The sequence below is a fragment of the Grampus griseus genome (assembly GCF_964374135.1).
Source record: "Grampus griseus genome assembly, chromosome: 3".
In the NCBI taxonomy this organism is placed as follows: domain Eukaryota; kingdom Metazoa; phylum Chordata; class Mammalia; order Artiodactyla; family Delphinidae; genus Grampus; species Grampus griseus.
Window position 1 is genome coordinate 171,989,056 of NC_139019.1, and position 16,262 is coordinate 172,005,317.

Genomic DNA, 16,262 nt, shown 5'->3' on the forward strand with positions numbered 1-16,262 from the left:
CCACATGGAGCCCAGGTCTGCTGCCCACCCCCCACCTGTGAGCCAGAGCGCTGGGTCTGGCCCACTGTGGAGCTGGGTACCAGCTACAGAACCACTGACTGCCTTTATTGTCCTCAGCCCAGGGATATGGTGCTCCCAGACAGGCCCCCCAGCCCACCCGCCTACCAGGCCTCAGCTTGGGGCTGCCGCATCCCCACCAGGAAGGGTGATCGGCACAAGTCACAATGTGGCCAGGGGACCTCAGAGTTCTGCGTGCTGCTGCCGGGGACCCTCTGGCTTCCAGCCGGTATCCTGGGCGGTCTTGTCCAGGGGCAGGGCTGGGGCGGCTCCTGGCAGGCCGGGCAGGCCCCACACAAGCTCTTTGGCGGCAGGAGAATCAGCAGGGCATTCCAAGCACTGGGAGGGGCCCTGTCTCTTGTCCTTCCCACAAGGCCGCTGGAAATGCTGCCTTCCCGACCTGTACATCTGGAAACGAGAGGTAGGAGGTGAGAAGTGTTGGGTGGGGAGCCCGCCCCGCCCCCGCCCCACTGTGCCTGTGCCTCTAACATGCCCAGCCCCCACCCCCAGCCTGCAGGCCCTGCCAACTCCCTGCCTGGGGGAAAGGGGTGCCCCAACCAGGAGATGCCGGGACCAGAGGGATTCCCAGGCCATACTCGCACCTCCCTCGGGGGGCTTGGAAAGTCAGAATCATCCTGTGGTCTCTCAGCTTCGGTGCCTGAGCCCCCGATAAGCTGGGGTTAAACAGGCCATCCCTCCCCGCTCAGGCCCTGTCAGTGGCCCTGAGCCCAGTGGCCACTGGGTCACCTCCGTTGTCAACCCTCTTTCTTTGTCTCTGCCATTGCCTCTGCCTGGGATGCTCTACTCCTGGCTGGGGCCGTGGAGAGGCCGTCTCTGACCCACCCCCCGGCTTTGGTAGCACCTCGCAGTTCATTCTCCACCTCTGACACTGATTTTGGCCTTCGGGGTCAGGCCCAGAGCAAGTGCCCACTGACTCAAGCACTGCAGCCCGTTCCCATCTTAAAGAAATGGGAAACTGAGGCTGGGAGATGGACGTCCCTGGGACGAGGCCACACAGCCTGCGACAGCAAAGCCAGGCCCGGCCACTGTTGTGTGCTGACCGCACTGAGGACCTCACCGGCCGACAGTCTTCCTAACTCGCTGGCCTGCTGACCCCACCCCCCAACCCAAGGAGCCCCTGAAGGTGTGTGGAGGGCTGCCTTACCATCTCAGGTTCCTTGTTTCAAAGACAGTCTCCTCGTCGCTGTCCAGCGATGCCATCTCGGTGGGGTCCTCGGTGTTGGCCAGGAGCCCGTACCTCCTCTGCTGCGGCTTTTTCAATCTGGAAGCAGACCCAGGCTCGCTCAGCGGCCCTCTCATGGCCCTTCGCTGGAGCTGCTGACACCCTGCCCTGCTTCCCACCTTCTCCGATAATGCTCGTCTGCTCGACTCCCAGAGTCTTGCTGTGAACTTTCCAACTGCGTTTCTTCTCATAATGGTCACAATCGTTATGAGTTGCTGTGCACATCTCCCTTGGCAGGCCCCCAGGGCGTAGGCCCTTGGGCGAGGACCCCTGGGAGGGGGGCGCTGTAATTCCATTTTACTAATGAGCCGACTGAGCCTTAGAGAGAGTTTGCCAAAGATATCAAGTAGAAGGCTGTCGCGGGCAGAAGGCCCGGCTCCTGACCACCACCAGGGAAAGCACGGGACCCTCTGTGGTGGATGTGGCACGTATTCAGATGGGAGACGAACATTGTATACCCACAGCAGTGTCAATGCAAGACAGAAAAGGCCCCTTCAGAGCATCTGGATATGATCAGCTCTGCGTGACAAAGGCCCTCTGGAGATCAGCCCCAGAGAGGAAGCCAAACGGGGAGGACGGGCCTGAGGAGGGGGTCACGGGCCTGCAGGAGGCAGGGCGTATGCCGCGGGGAAGGCAAGGGGGTCCTCAACTCTTGGGGATAGCGTGGGCAGAACCTAAACACTGATGATCACAGCCAGCTCTGGGCTGAAGAAACAGGAGGAGCAAAGTGCAGGGGCAGGCTCCCGCCGGGCCCTGGTCAGGCTGTGGACGTTAACTACAGGAAAGGATGCGGCCAGGCCCGCGTGGCAGATGCAAGTTGGGTTAGTGGGCGCTGCGCTCGTCGTCACCGGGCTGGGAGAGCCGCAGAGGATCCCGGGAATTCCCGGTGCCCTCATCATCCCGCAACCTCTAGTCTCGGTGGCTGCGTCTAGAAAACCAACCCCAACATCCCGAAGGAGCGGCTCGTCACGTGATTGCATGACCCCACCCACTCACCACCCACGTCCCCACCCACTCACCACCCACGTCCCCACCCACGTGACGATGGCGAACCGCGCCGGAGAGGCGGGGCTTTCGCGCCGCAGCACTTGGGGCGCGAGACGCGCGCCCATTGGCCGCGCCAGGGCAGCGGCGGCGGCGTGCGCCTGACGCACCTGAATGCCCGGATGAGGAAGTAGAGCACGGCTAGGACGATGAAGCCCGTAACCACGTAGAGGGAACGCAGAAGCGGCGAGTCCGGCGAGCCCAGCGGCCAAGGGCGTGTGGTGTTGTGCGGCGCGCCCGGCTGGCTCCCGTTCGTCACGGCGGGATGCGGCAAGAGCGTGGCCTGCGTGCGGGGCAGTGACGGGGGCGTGGGGTCCGCGGCTCCGAACAGCTGCACCGGCAGCAGCAGCGCCGACAGCAGCAGGAGCCGCGGCGGCAGCACACGCAGCCCCATAGCCCGGCGGAAGCGGTAGCCGCGCCCCGCCCCCGCGAGGAGCAGTCACTCACTGGCGCGGGGGCGGGGCCAGCCAATGGCTCGCGGGGGCGGGGCCTGGCTCCCGGAAAGGCCCGGGCCGCCACCGCCCCCGGCCTCTCACCTCGCTTCACCCGAAGCGGGGAAGTACCCCGCGCCCCGCTGGCTCCGCGAGCACCCCGCCCCCGAAGGCTCGGAGCCGCAGTTCTGTGTCCCCGGCCCAGAGCGTGAGCACCGCGGCCGCCCCGCAGGGGGACTACGGTGAGGGGACAGGCGCGACAGTGCCCTGCGGGCCTCCCTCCCACTTGGACCCTGGAACTCTCGCGTCCCCGCCCCCAGTCGCCCTGGGCTTCGGTGACACCAGCACGGTGGCCCGCTGTCCCTGGCCCTGCAGGAGGGGAGACCTGTCCCGGCTGTGAGCCTGGGCATCCCGCCTTTGGCGGGGGCCAGGAGGGACCAGACACCCCCCGTGGGAGAAGGGGGGGGGGTACCGGTGACCCGGACCTCACCCTGCTGAGACTTGAGGTAACTCGCCCAGAGCCCAAGGCAGCTAGAACCGGGGCTCAGCCCCAACGTTCTGCACCCCAAGACCAGGCCTGGAGGCAAACAGCCTGGGAAGGCAGGCCGGCTCCGGGGGCGGACAAGCTGAAGGTGCCCGGGGTTACTCTGACAAGGCCTCTGCCTGGCTCCGGGGGACGCGCCGCCAAGGGACCACCTCCTCCACGGCTCCCTCTGCCCGAGAGAACTGCCCCGGGGGGGGGGGGGCAATGAACTGCCGCCTGGCCTTCCGCGTCTGGATCCAGCTCGTGGCCAGAACGAAGGCCCCAAGAGGAGGCTATCTCTAGCGGACTCCCCGCCACAGCCCCTCCAGCCAGGACTCAGGCTGAAGCTCAGTGTCCGCCCTCCACGACGCACCCCACACCAGACTCAGATTTGTGGGTGTACACACCATCCCTTTATTCAAATGCACCTTCCACATTTGTCTTGTCACATCGCGAGTGAGGACTGGCCGCCGTGCCAGCACCACACGCCCATCCTCCTGGAGCACCTTGAAGCCCCGCACCCCAACCTCGCCAGTGAAGCACCTGCTGGAAAGACGGGAGAGGTGAGAGGGGGACACGAGGGCTGCTCCAGCAGGAGATGAAGACGCTGCCCCCGACAGAGGTCACACAGCCAGGACGGGGGAGAACCCACCACAAGGGCCAGGGCCACAGGGCCACATGTCTCCCCCGCCGAGAAGCACTTACAGGTGACGGGCTGCAAGGGCAGGCAGCTGTGCCGCTGGCTCTTGCTCCCGGGTGAAGTTCCTCCTGGGGCAGTGACCCCAGGTCGTTGTTGCTCTCGGGTCACCCTTCCGGGTCGCACTGGCTTCCATTCAACCTGTCAAAGCAAAGGAGTGTTAACCCTGACACCCTGGCTGAGCTCACAGCCGCCCCTCCCCGACTCCCGCGAAACCATCCACAGCTCCTAGGAGGGTCTCAGCTAGTCACCGGGGCCAACCCAAGAGGCCCCGCCACGGGCCAGCGTGCCCAGGGCGGGCCTGCGCCTTTCAGACGGGCCAGGCCACTCTGTGCTCTTAAGCAGAGCCAGCTACCCACTTGGGATGCAGCTGCTTAGAGATCGGCGCGGGCTCTGAGCAAAAACTCATGGCAGCAACAGACATCAGAGAGAGCTAGTTAGGAGTGTGACTCAAAGAGGTCTGCAAAAGACAGTCAATTGATGAACAAAAAATTCCAAAAGGCGGGGCGTTTGGTGGTCTCTAATCCTGCTCAACTGCCCGGGCCGCTCGCCTGGCTGCAGGCGGGGAAGGGCAAACGGCCGGGGTCTGCCTTTAGTTCTAGCTTGATTTTTTTTTTTTTTTTAAAAAGGAAAAAGAAAAAGCAAAAATGTCAAAGGAACATTCCCCGGGTACACGACTTTACTTTCAAATGAGCTCTCAACAAGAGGAGGGATGCGGACGAGCAAAAGGAGTTACCTCGAATTACAGGACTATCTCCACATATGAGCTAGCCCAGGGAGCAGCTTGCGTCTCAGAGCTTTCTGTTGGGCGCACAACACTTCTGTCCTCCGAGGGGCTGCAGCTTCCATAGGCTAGCAGAGAACGCTCAGAACTTGTAAAGCAACAGCAGAGCTAGCTAATGAGCCGGTCAGTCTGGGGTCACCCGGGGACCCTGCCTGTGTCTGCTCTCTGGCCTGCTTCTAGACTAAGGAGTTCAGGGTCAGCGTCGGGCGCCCGCGTGTCCACCGTCCCTGCTAGGCTGCCCGCCCCATCGAGCCTTCTGGCTGCCACGGCCAGAAGCGCTCCGGGGCTGCCCTGCGGTCCGAGAGCCCGCTCCCGTCACCCACCTGCTCGCCTAACTGGGGCCGGTGGTCGTTGGCTGTCACAGGGGCCCAGCCAGCGTCACTGACCCTGCCTTTCTCCTCTAGCTGTGGCAGCCTCGGGCGGGACTGCGGACCTAGTCCTCTAGCTGCCCTCTCCGCTCAGGTCTGCCTGCCTCGAGCCCCTGCAGGGCGCGTGTGGTGCAATCAAAGGGAGATGGTCAGAGCGAGGTTCATTCAGATGGTCTTTTAATCGGCTTCGTGAAGCCAAAGAAAACTGCGTACAAGAATTCCTTCACCACTTCAGATACAACATTGACGGGATATGCGTACGTCTTCCGGCAAAAAAGGACAATATAAATACACATTTTCAAGAACCTCTCGGGGATGTCTGCAAGTCTACTGTGGGTCCCACACGACAGGTGGGCGCCCGGGCCGGGCCAGGGCAGCCCGGGTGCTCTGCTGCCACCCGCACGGTTCTACCACGCTACACTCAGAAACGTGACACCGAGTTGGAAAAAAGCTACAACTTGCTCAGCTTCCGACAAAGAGCAGATTCAGTCTGTTCAATCTCAAAGAGAAGTGACTCGGGGCACCCAAATTCATGGGGCCAACCCCACTGAAAAGAAAAAGAAAAAAAGCAACACAACCGAAAACAAAAAAACAAAACTCTCACAACCCCTGGTGATTTTCTAAAAAAAGAACTCTTGGCTCACGGTAAAAAGGTGAAAGTAAAACTGGAAGTGCTCTTCAAAACGTTTTTAAGACTCTTAAAAACGGACAGCGCTTCCTTAAAATGCAAAGTGTAGTAACGAGGCCATCTGGGGGCCAGAAGCAGTCAGGCTGTGTTTGACAAGATCAGAACCAATAAGACTACAAAAGTGGGTACAAGGAGGTGTGATCACTACACATTAACGATTCAGCGGAGCTCCCAAAATCTTTAAATATACGGCCATTGGAAGGACGATCTCGAGCAGGAAGGATTTTTACTCGTTGTGTGTAGCTGAGAACAAGAAGCAGGCACAGTGTAAAGGCGCTGAAGCACGCGACGAGAGGCAGCATTCCACTCCCGGCCCAAACCTGGGGGCTCAGCCCTGGGGGCTCGGGAGCGACCAACCCCCCCCATGGCCGAGGGTGGCGGGCACGGCCCACATGCACGGATGCGGCCTGCTCTGCTCGGTGGGCCCTCGCTCTCCCTTTCCTCCTTGGTCAGCCTGGTTTTGCCTTTACGTTCTGTGGCAGAAGTGGCTGCTGGCACCGAGACCCAAGAGGACAGTCTCGTCCCTTACGGGGCAAACATAGTGACCGGGTCTGAGCACTGCCCAGAGGGCACCGAGGCTCACTGAGCTCCCACCACAGGCCCTTGGAGCGCCGCTTACCGTAACTGTCGTAGCTGTCTCTGTAGGACCCGCCCGAGCTCCGGTCACCGCAGCTGCCACTCTGACTCCGGCTGCAGGAAGGACACAGGTGAGCGCTGGGGGCCACCTCGGGGGACTCTCACCAGTCCCCGTGCCAGCGTCCCCACAGAGCCTCCCAGGCCCCCCTGCGCAGGACCACCGCCCGTACCTGCTGTAGTAGTCTCTGGAGCCTCCATAGCCCCCACTCCTGGACTCGAACCGGCTCCCCCCGTAGCCGCGGTCCCCTCCTCCTACAGACGGGACGGGAAGGAGAAGTGAGTGTCAGCTTCTGCAGCAGTGCCCCCACCTTGTCCCTGCAAGTGGCACTCACCTCTGGAGAACCCACGGCCCCGACCTCGGCCCCCGCGGAAGAAGCCCCGGCCCCCGACAGAGCCACCTCGGTACCCGCGGGATCGGTTATCAGACGATTTGCCAGCCTGGTCGACCCGGATCTGCCGCCCATCCACAGACTGGAGACCAGAAGTGGACACAGTTAGCCTCTGCACCTCCCGCCCTCGGTCTACAGCCCGGACCCACTGAACCCCAGAGCAGCCGGCCCTCACCTTCCCGTTCATGGCCATCATGGCGTCCTTGGCATCGTCGATGTTCTCAAAGGTGACAAACCCAAAGCCCCTCGATCGCTGGGTCTCCCTGTCCTTCACGACCACCACTGTGCAGGGGAGAGGTCCGTGGTCAGCACCCAGCCCTCCCCGTGAGCAACCCCACTCAGCCACCAGTCTGGCACCAGCCTCACCTTCTGAGATCTGTCCATATTTTGAGAAGACCTGCTCCAGTGACTGCTCGTTGGTGTCAAAACTCAGCCCTCCGACGAAAAGCTTGCCTTCATCTGATGCCATGGCGGCCTGTGACAAACATCACCAAAAGCCTCAGAGGTCCTGCAGGAGCTTTGAGACTCAACGCCCCCCCCCACTTTACTTTATACAAATAACGTATGTTTCGGGGGGAAACGCTGGGAAACTATTTTTCTGCCCTTTAACCATCCCAAGCCCACACCCAGGACTTAATTCAAACAAACCCTTAATTCCTTTATCACTTTGGGTCCCTGGCCGCTTTTCTGTGTTTGGGCCAACTCCGCTCCCCAGACTGGGGGGGGGGGGGTCCCTGAAAGCTGGGGCCACACTGCGGTTCTGCAGTACTCAGTGCTGCCTGGCTGTGGAGCCCCAAAACTCCAGGCAGGGGACGCCCTCACGGGACGTTTAGGGGTACACCCTGAAGGCAGGCATCGGCCACCATCGTCACTGGCTGAGTGCACCTTGGTTTCTGCCCGTTGCAAACAGCGGGGGGGGCTAACTCCTAACCCGACCGTCGCGGGGCGGGCGGAGTGGCAACGTGCTTGGTCCACTGCAGGGCGCTGTGCAGGCGGGGCGGGGACTCTGCGCCGGGATATCAAAGCGGGGCGGTGCTTATACCGACCCTTTACAGGCTGGTAGCCTACGCTGAATGGCTCCGAAATACAGGCCAGAAGGCGCCCTGCAGCACGTAACTGGGACACAAACTTGGGGCGTTGGGGGTGGCACCGGGGTTGTGTCGCCCTCGCACTACTCCAACGGGAAATCGGGGAGGAGCCCCAGCCTGGCCCCACCCACGCGCGCATGCGCCCCACGTCACTCCATCCGGGCACTCGGCGCTCCCGCCATTTCGCAGGGCGCAGCTTCGTGCTCGCGGCCGCCATTTTGCGGCGGTGTCCCGCTCGCGAATACCCTGGCCCACGGGGGATGCCCTCCGACCGCGGTTCGGCCCGGTCTCCGCTGCCCCTCGCCGCCGGCGGGGCGGACTACACCCCGGGCCCGCCCCGGCACCGCCCCCGCCCAGGGGCGTGCCGCCGCCGCCCCGCCTCCTCCGGCCGGCCGCAGGCCGCCCGCCGCCCCGGGCCCGTGGAGCCGGTGCCGCCAGGGCCCTCACCACTGAGTCGGGCAGGTCCCTGGCGCAGGCGGGAAGACGGTACAGCACAACGACCCGAGCCTCCTAACGCGCGAAGTGACTGGGGGGGCGCCCTGCGCCCGCCTTATGTACTTCTTCGCTAGGCCCCGCCCCCGAGCCCGCCCCTCCGCCCCTCGCTGGCCAATCCGAAGCTCTGGAGGCCGTGGCTGTGCCTCATATTCATGAGCTGGGGGCCGGGCCTGTACCGGCCGCGCCCCCTCCCGCGAGCGGGCGCGGGGCACAGTGAACGGCGGGGACGCGCATGGTCCGCAGTTCCCCGCCCGCGCGCGGGAGGCGGGGCCAGTGCTCGGCGGGGCGGAGCTGACCCACTTCCGCGCGCCCGCCCCCCTCCCCCCCCCGGCCTGTGGCGGAGAACAAAGGGGTTCGGGCGGCTTCTGCCAGTGGCCCAAGCCTCCTGGGAACCTTCTGGGAGTCGCTGGAACCCAGACCTTTGCGGTGCTCCCGCAGTCGGCGACTTACCGACCTCACCCAGGTCCCCACACCCACCCGAGATCAAGTTCTCGGACACCTCAACTTCATGTGAACCCCGATATCAGTCATTATGTACTTGCCAACATAACCGACACCCCAGAACTCTCAGAACCCCAACGTTCCACTTCGTGTGATCCGCCCCAAGGCCCGCCCAAACCCTAACACTGAGGCAACTCCATTTATGTGGACCCCAATATTCTCCACGATCCCAATTCTTCCTGCTTCCCAACTTTGGGTCACCCCAACTTCACCCAACCCAGTTTGCCTACGAATCCCAACCCGCAACCACACCTAACTCCCACCCCAATCCGGACTTCACCCAGTCTGGTGCAGCACCCACACGCCACAGTCACCTGGCCAGACACTTTTTTCATCCCAGCTCTGGACCTCAGGCTGACCTCGACTTGGGCTCTCAAATCCACCACTGTGCCCAACTCTTGAGTCTCCACTGCACCCCAAAATTCAGCTCAGCCCCCCATCTCCCTTTCACCGCTGTGCTCCAGCCGCCCACCAGCACACCCAGAACCCACTTGGCTCCTCCCCCTGCATCTTTTTTCTGTCTGGGAGTCCTGAGACCTCTGCTATCGGAAGAACCAGCTTTGCAGAGATCTTCACCCCCAAGGCTGCTCCTGGGAGCCCCTCTTGTGGTCACCCCTTTCCCCCTGCCCAGGCCTTGGCTCATGTTACCTTCTGTGGCCCTGGACCCTTCCATGGGTGGAAGAAGCTAGTGCAGACCCCTGCCTGCCCAGACCAGAGGCCCAAGCTATACCCCTGCCCCAGAAAGTCTTCAAAGGGCATACCTGCTGCATAAAAGTTAGGGGGAATTTGAGGGACTTCCCTGGATGTACAGTGGTTAAGACTCCGCGCTTCCAATACAGGGGGCGTGGGTTCGATCCCTGGTTGGGGAACTAAGACCCCGAATGCCGCACGGCACAGCCAAAAAAGTTAGGGCGATTTGAGAACAGAGACCCCTGCTTTGCTGCCTACCCCAGGAAAGTTCCAGCCCCACTCCAGGCCCCAGACTCGGTGGGTCTAGCTGACGCAGTAGGAACGAGAGCATGGACACTGTCTCCTGTGACAAGGCCACTGGGACACCCTCCTCGGGCTCAGGACCCCTTCCCCCAGGCAGCAGCTCATGATGGCAGCCATGTCCGCACCTCGTCCCCCCACGCCACAGCCCCCCCCCCCATACAATTCCCCGTCAGCCACAGCCGGCTGCTGCGTCAGCCACTCACGCAGGGCGGTTACTAAAAGGAGCAGAGAGAATCAGCACTCAGCTCTCGCCCTCCCGCCAGGGCCCATGGAGGGGACCTGGGGCCAGGCATGCCCAGCCCAGGAGTAATCCCCTCCCTTCTCATCTGCTCCCCCAGCAAAGTCAGGTCGGCAGCTCCTGTCCCCAGACCAGGCGAAGGGGTCCTTGCAGTCACCGGGGCCCCTCGTCACTCTTTGCACCACCCCCCGTCCCCGCCCTCACTGTTCTGTGGTTCCTAGTCTGCCTTCTCCTGGTTTTGTGAAGTTCCCTGGTTCATTCATTCATTCCACCAGCAGTTATCAAGCGTGTACTTACTACGAGCCTGTTGCTGGGTACGGGGCTCCATGCGTACCCACGACTGTCCTGGGTTCCCATCACGGTGTGGACCTTTACCTATGGATATCTATGGATACCATACCTTTACCTATGGATACCATACCTTTACCTATGGATACCTGTCCCCAGGTGCGCCTGCACCGGATATTGTGTGGGAACTGTGTGCTTGCGTCTCAGGTGTGTTACCTGTCTGCCCACCTGTGTTTCTGCGGCTACCGACGTCGGCGAGTCCCTGTGACTCGGTGTGTACCTACGACCTTGTGAACCCGTGAGAGGCGAGATGGGGGACTGGTCTCAGGGGGCTGGCACCACCTTCCTCCCTGGAAGGTGATGCCAGCTCCCTCGGCCGCGACTCCACGCTCTCCCCGCGGACACAAGGGGGAGCTACGGCCTCGCTGTCAGCCTGGCCGGGGGCTCCCGGTCCCGCCCCGCCGTCCAGTCGACGGCCGCGAGCACCAGCGTGGGAAGGGGCTCCCGTCCCGCCCTCAGGCCCGCCCTCGAGCCTCCGCCCAAGCGCTGGGGGGTGGTCGGCGAGGAGGGGACTTAAAATAGCCGCGGGCGGGGGCGAGGCTGCTATTCACGGCCGGGACACGCGGTGCTCACCGCCTGCCCGGCGGGACGGGGCTTAGGCCGGAGGTCCCCGTCTGCACACTCACAAGACGCCCCTCCCCGGGCGCCCGCCGAAGACCACCCCCGGGGCTGCGCCGGCGTTGCCACGGAGACGGGGGCGGGGCCTTCTTGCTCCCGCACCGCCCCCTCTGTCCTCCCCGCCGGGTCGGGCCCGCCGGACGCCGGGTCCTCCCCCGACCCCGGTTAATGACCGGGCGAGAGGCGGTAATGAGCGTCTGGGCTCGGGTCGGGCGTGGACGGGATGAAAGGCGCGTGGTGGGGGGGAACCCTGGGGCCGCGTAATTACCGGCCCCTCCCGGCCGGCCAGGCGGGGGCAGGGACGGTGCACCTGGAGGCCGCCCGGCGCGGGCGCGGAAGGGGACCGCCCTGGCAGAGACTCCAGCCCGCCCGCCTGGCCCAGATCCCCGGGGCTCAGAGCCAGGGAGGGGGAAGCGGGGACTGGATGTGTGTGTACGTTGCCAGGTGTGGTGCACATGTGTGCCGTGGGCAGGGGACTCGTGGGTACAGAGATGGAGAAACAAGGTTTCTGGGGACCATGCCTGTGTGAACATGAAAATGGGGCCGTGTGCCTGTGCACATGGCTGTGGAAGTGTGTGCATAGAACTCACATGTGTGTGTGTGTGCGTGTGCACACATGGAAACATGTTTGCATGGTCATGCCTTATGTGCAAGAACACAAGGGGTTGTGCGTGGACCCCAAAGCATGTGCATAACCAGGATGTGGGATCAGCCGGGGACAGCGCTGCTGCGTGTGCATGACGCGGGGGAACCGGGACTCACAGATCATATGTGCCCATGGCTGGTGGCGTGACTCATGCCCCTGGGGTGGGAACATGCCACGCACTGTCAGCAGCCGTCGGGGTCTCTAGGGCAGAGGAGAGCTACAGGAGCCCAAAAGCCAGGAGGAAGAGTTTAACTTTAACTGACTCCCCCGTCCCCACCCACCCCGTTTCCCACCTGCATGAGTAGGTGGGGACATCTGAGATCCCTAGGTGGCTGCCAACTGTGAATTGGCAGGAGATTCAGCTGCCTGTGCCCTGGCCTCAGTTTACCTCCTGTTCCTAGGAGGGGTCTTCCTGGCGGAGGGGGACGTGGGAGGGGGCACCTGGGTGGAGCTCCCTGTGACTCATGGCCCAGGAATGTGGAAGCTGCCACTCTTCTGCTCCTGCCCCAGCCCCCATCCCAGAAGTGCAAAGGCCAGGCAGCGCATCGGCCTTGCTGGTGACCGCAGTCCCCATCAACGGCAGGCACACGGGCTGTGGAATGGGACCCAGGGGACACCCGGAGGCCCACACCAATAACATGCATTCATGCAGAGGACATACGTCAGGTGTGTATGAAACGCCAGGGCCTGTGCATGCGCAGAGACCCCTGTGTGCTCGTGGAAACCCCAAAGCTTGCCTCGGTGGGGGCTGGGGATGCAACCCCCTGGGTTTCCTAGACGGGGGGAGGGCTGAGGTTCACAGCCCCGCCCCAGGGGTGGGAGGAGCTGACCCCCACTGATGCCCTGTCCGCTCCCTTGACCTTGGCCCCACGTACAGGCTCCCTGCAGGCACACAGAGGGGCCGAAGCACCCCTGACTGGGGCTGTGGCATCTCCATGGCAACACTGGAGTGGCAGTCATGGAGAGCACACCCCCCTGGGGCAGCTGCCAGAGGCTCAGGGAAGACACCTGTGTGTGTCCAGGCGGCCGCACACAGCAGTCCCACATCCTGGCCCCCACACCCAAGCAGGAAGACACAGGTGCCCATGGACCTCGTCCAGCCTTCGATCACCATCCCACCCTGGAGTGTCAGCGATGGCCCGGTGCCCAGCTGTGCAGGTAGGCGGTGTCTGGGCTCCTGTCTGAGCCTAGGGTGCATCATCTGAGAAGTGGGCACAGCAGCAGCATCTCCTGGGATCAGCGGGGGTGATGGAAGGGCAGCCGGTGACAAAAACACACCACGGAGCGGCTCCCAGTTCTCTGCTGTTCTCTCCTTTCTCCGTGTCTCAGGACACTCAGGGAATCGCCGGCCATGCCGGAGGAAGCCCCACTTCTTCTGTGGGCGCACACAGGCCCCTGCACCTGCCCCAGCCCAGTGGCCGGCTCTGCTCGGCTGGGCCTGCAGGCGCGCACGGTGCGTGGGTAGTGTTTGTGGCTGGAGCGTCCGCGGGTTTGGGTGCCGCCTCGGCTGAGCTGCGTCTCTGAGGGTCTGAGTTTGAGCTGCCTGGTGTGACCTTCAATTTTGCGGGTTTTGTCAGCGAGGTCTTGGCCCAGGGTGAGAGTGGGTTTTGAGGGTCACACTGTTGATTGAGGTTGTGGCCCCCAAAGTGTAGCTTGGGGCGGGTTTGGGGGTGTGGGGGCGGTGTGCATTGGGGTCCTTGTGCTGCAGAGCCGGAGCCTGTCACTCAGGTGGGATCGGCATGTACCCGTTGACTGCGGAGGGTGTGCAGCGCGTGTGTGGGACGGGGAGACGGGTTGGTCTGGGTCTGGTGGCGGTAAGAGGCCCTGCGTGGGCGTCTGGGCTTGTGTTGATTTTCCGCGAGGCCTATGGATAGCGTCTGGGGTGTGGGCCGTGTGCAGGGCAGATGTAGCCAGCTGTCTCGGGCCACCGGCTCCGCCTGCCGGCGGGCGACCTCCTCCCCCCGACCCCGTGGGGCCGGCCCCGCCCACATTCCAGAAGAGTTAGGGGGTGCCCTCCCCATCCCCCGCCCGCTCCCGCCCTCTGACCCCGGCTCAAGCCCACTCCTAGCATCCCGGGCACCGAACGCCGCAGCAGCTGGCCCCAGGGAGGGGCGGCGAGGCGGGGGTGGAGGCTGGAATGTGTGCGGGGGGTGAGGGAGGGTGCCCCCGAGAGGGGGCGGAAGCGGGGGAGGGGCCAGGAGGAGGAGCCGGTGAGACCGAGACGGGAGGAAAATAGAGATGAGACCTCCAGGGAGAGATGGAGACCCGGACAGAAATACAGACAGGCCCAGAGATCGAGGAAGGCGGAAAGGGGAAAACAGAAAGGCACAGGAAAAGAGAACTCAGAGGGAGCAGGGAGAGGGGCACACGTGGGTGGGGGGAACAGAGGCAGCAGGCCAAGGACAGAGGCCCCTCCGAAGGGCAGTCTCCAGTCGTGGAAGGGCCCCAGGTGACAGCGGCCCCGCCCGCACCTGCGGGCTGGACGCTCTCCCATCCCGAGTGACACCGGCGGCTGCCTGTCCTCTGCCCTCCCAGGTCTGGGCGGCCGTGGGTGGGGCCCCAGCACCCTCGGCCGTAGCTCGGCGACTCCCGTTCCCAAGGTGCCTGGAAAGGAGGGCGTTCCCGCCAGGCGCGGTAGGGGTGGCTGTGCTGGGGCAGCCTCCGGGTGCTGGGGGTGCCGGAGTTGGCCCCAGCGGGGCACCACTCCCTCTCATCTTTCTAGGGGCCTGGCTCCTCCCTGCCTTCTTCCCAAGCCACCCCTCACCGCGTCCTTTGGCATTTCAAAACCGTGCAGCTTGCCCCAATTACCCATTTGGCCGCCCCCAGGGGACTCTGGCCTCCAGCAGAAAGACGTGACCCCAGTGACCTTCTATTGCCCGCCCACAGCAGCCTCATCATCCCAGAAGCCAGCACCTGGATCCAGGCCTCCGTCCGGACTCCACACTTTGGTAGCCACACCTGTCCACACCGCCAGCTCCAACCCCCATCAGTCTCAGGGCTCTCTGCCCGTCCGGCTAGCCCCAGGGGCTAACCTCGGACCAAAGGTTTGCTCACATCCTCGCCACCCGGCAAAGGCGACCCTGTTTACGCCGACCGCGGCCTGCTGCCTTTTCAGAGGGGACTCCTGGCCACAGCAAAACTGCGCCTCAGCCAGGCAGCGATGAGGACTTCCTGCCGCCATAAGCCCCCCCGGGCCCCCAACTGTCCCGGCTCCTGGCTTGTAGGCTTCCAGGTGCACAGGGGCGTCTCCAACTGCTCCCCTCCCCCAAATCTCCGAGCTCCCTGCAGCCCCCTTGCCAACCACCTCACTGTGAACCAGAGGCCACGTTCAGACAATGCCCCATCGGTCCCTTCCCAGGCCTCTCCGAAGCCCAAGCACAGCGTTCAGAAAGCTCCTGGGGTGTTCTGGCCTTTGCCCTCTCCACCCGCCCCTCCTCCCTGGGGTTCCCATCTCATCCCCCCCCAAGCCAGACTTGAGGAATCACCCCTTTCGAGTCCTTGCCTTCGCCTTTTGGTTTAGGACCCCAAATGGACTTCCCAATTGTTCCCCAAATGCACCCGCTTTCACGTCTTCAGACATTTGCACACGCCATGCCCCCCACCTGGGGCACCAGTTCCCTCTTCCTATCCTTGGCAAAGTCCTATTCCTTTGGCAGGGCCTCAATCCAAGTGCCCTCCTCCCGCTCCTCGCCCTGCGCTCCCCCCAGCCCGGGGCTCGCGCACACGGGGTCGTGAGGAGGGGGCAACAGGCAATGGCCCGGCTTAGAATGGGGGGGTGCACGTGCGGCGCCCCCGGGTACGCCCCCTCTTCCGTCCCGGAGCTGCCGCAGGCGTCAGACCCCTTGGCGCGCATCCCGCCTCCAAACTGAGGACGGCCGCACGCCTCCGCGCCGCGCCGCGCCTGCGCACTCAGCCGGGCCACGCCGCAGTCCCACCTCCGGGCGGCAACCCCGCGCAGCTATTGGTGCGTGCGGAAGAGCGAACGACGTGGCCACCAATGAGGCGTCCCAGGAGTGGGCGGGGCCTGGGCCGCCCGACGCGAGGCCGGGGGCGGGCGGGGCGCCCTCCCCACGGTGACGTCAGGCCCGGTTCGCGGCGCGTTGCCATGGAAGCCGCGTTTCCATCCCTGCGGGCTTCCGGGGGCCGCCCCCTCCCATTCAACTTTTTCCTCAATGGGGGGAGGGGGCGGTGCAGGGCTGTCCCCGCCCCCTGTGATTCCGCGGCCCCTGCCTACTCTGGGCCTCGGTTTACCTTTCCGTGCTGCCCACGCCCACGTGGCCTGGCGTGCTGCCTTTCCGGTCGCTGCACTCCCTTGGCTGGGCACCTCTCCACTCAGCCCCCGCCTCAGGTGTGTGCGTTTCAGGCTCGCGCAGTGGGAAGGGGCTAATGGCCGCAGCACCCAACCAGGGTGGAGTTCTTCTAGGACTCCCGGGCAGGGCTGTGACCCTCGGACCCCAGGGCTGGGCGCCAGGCAG

The 16,262-nt window shown here is 63.9% G+C and overlaps 2 protein-coding genes across 3 annotated transcripts; both read right to left on the bottom strand.

The window, feature by feature from the left end:
- Positions 1 to 108: 108 nt before the first annotated feature.
- Positions 109 to 2,749, bottom strand: FAM174C (family with sequence similarity 174 member C). Its single transcript, XM_082650175.1, has 3 exons — positions 2,455 to 2,749; positions 1,223 to 1,339; positions 109 to 465 (listed from the first exon to the last, which is right to left on the bottom strand). Coding segments are annotated over exons 1-3 (402 nt in total). The 5' UTR covers positions 2,739 to 2,749; the 3' UTR covers positions 109 to 464.
- A 1,009-nt stretch (positions 2,750 to 3,758) lies between these two features.
- Positions 3,759 to 8,473, bottom strand: CIRBP (cold inducible RNA binding protein). 2 transcript variants are annotated; one of them, XM_082650174.1, is made up of 7 exons: positions 8,396 to 8,473; positions 7,227 to 7,335; positions 7,036 to 7,142; positions 6,804 to 6,942; positions 6,642 to 6,723; positions 6,455 to 6,525; positions 3,759 to 4,136 (listed from the first exon to the last, which is right to left on the bottom strand). In XM_082650174.1, the coding sequence occupies exons 2-7, from the start codon at positions 7,327 to 7,329 to the stop codon at positions 4,132 to 4,134; spliced, it is 507 nt and encodes a 168-aa protein (XP_082506300.1). In that variant the 5' UTR covers positions 7,330 to 7,335; positions 8,396 to 8,473; the 3' UTR covers positions 3,759 to 4,131. The 2 variants fall into 2 exon arrangements, with proteins under 2 accessions (XP_082506300.1, XP_082506299.1); XM_082650173.1 differs by lacking the exon at positions 3,759 to 4,136 and adding an exon at positions 5,304 to 6,078.
- Between the last annotated feature and the right edge of the window lie 7,789 nt (positions 8,474 to 16,262).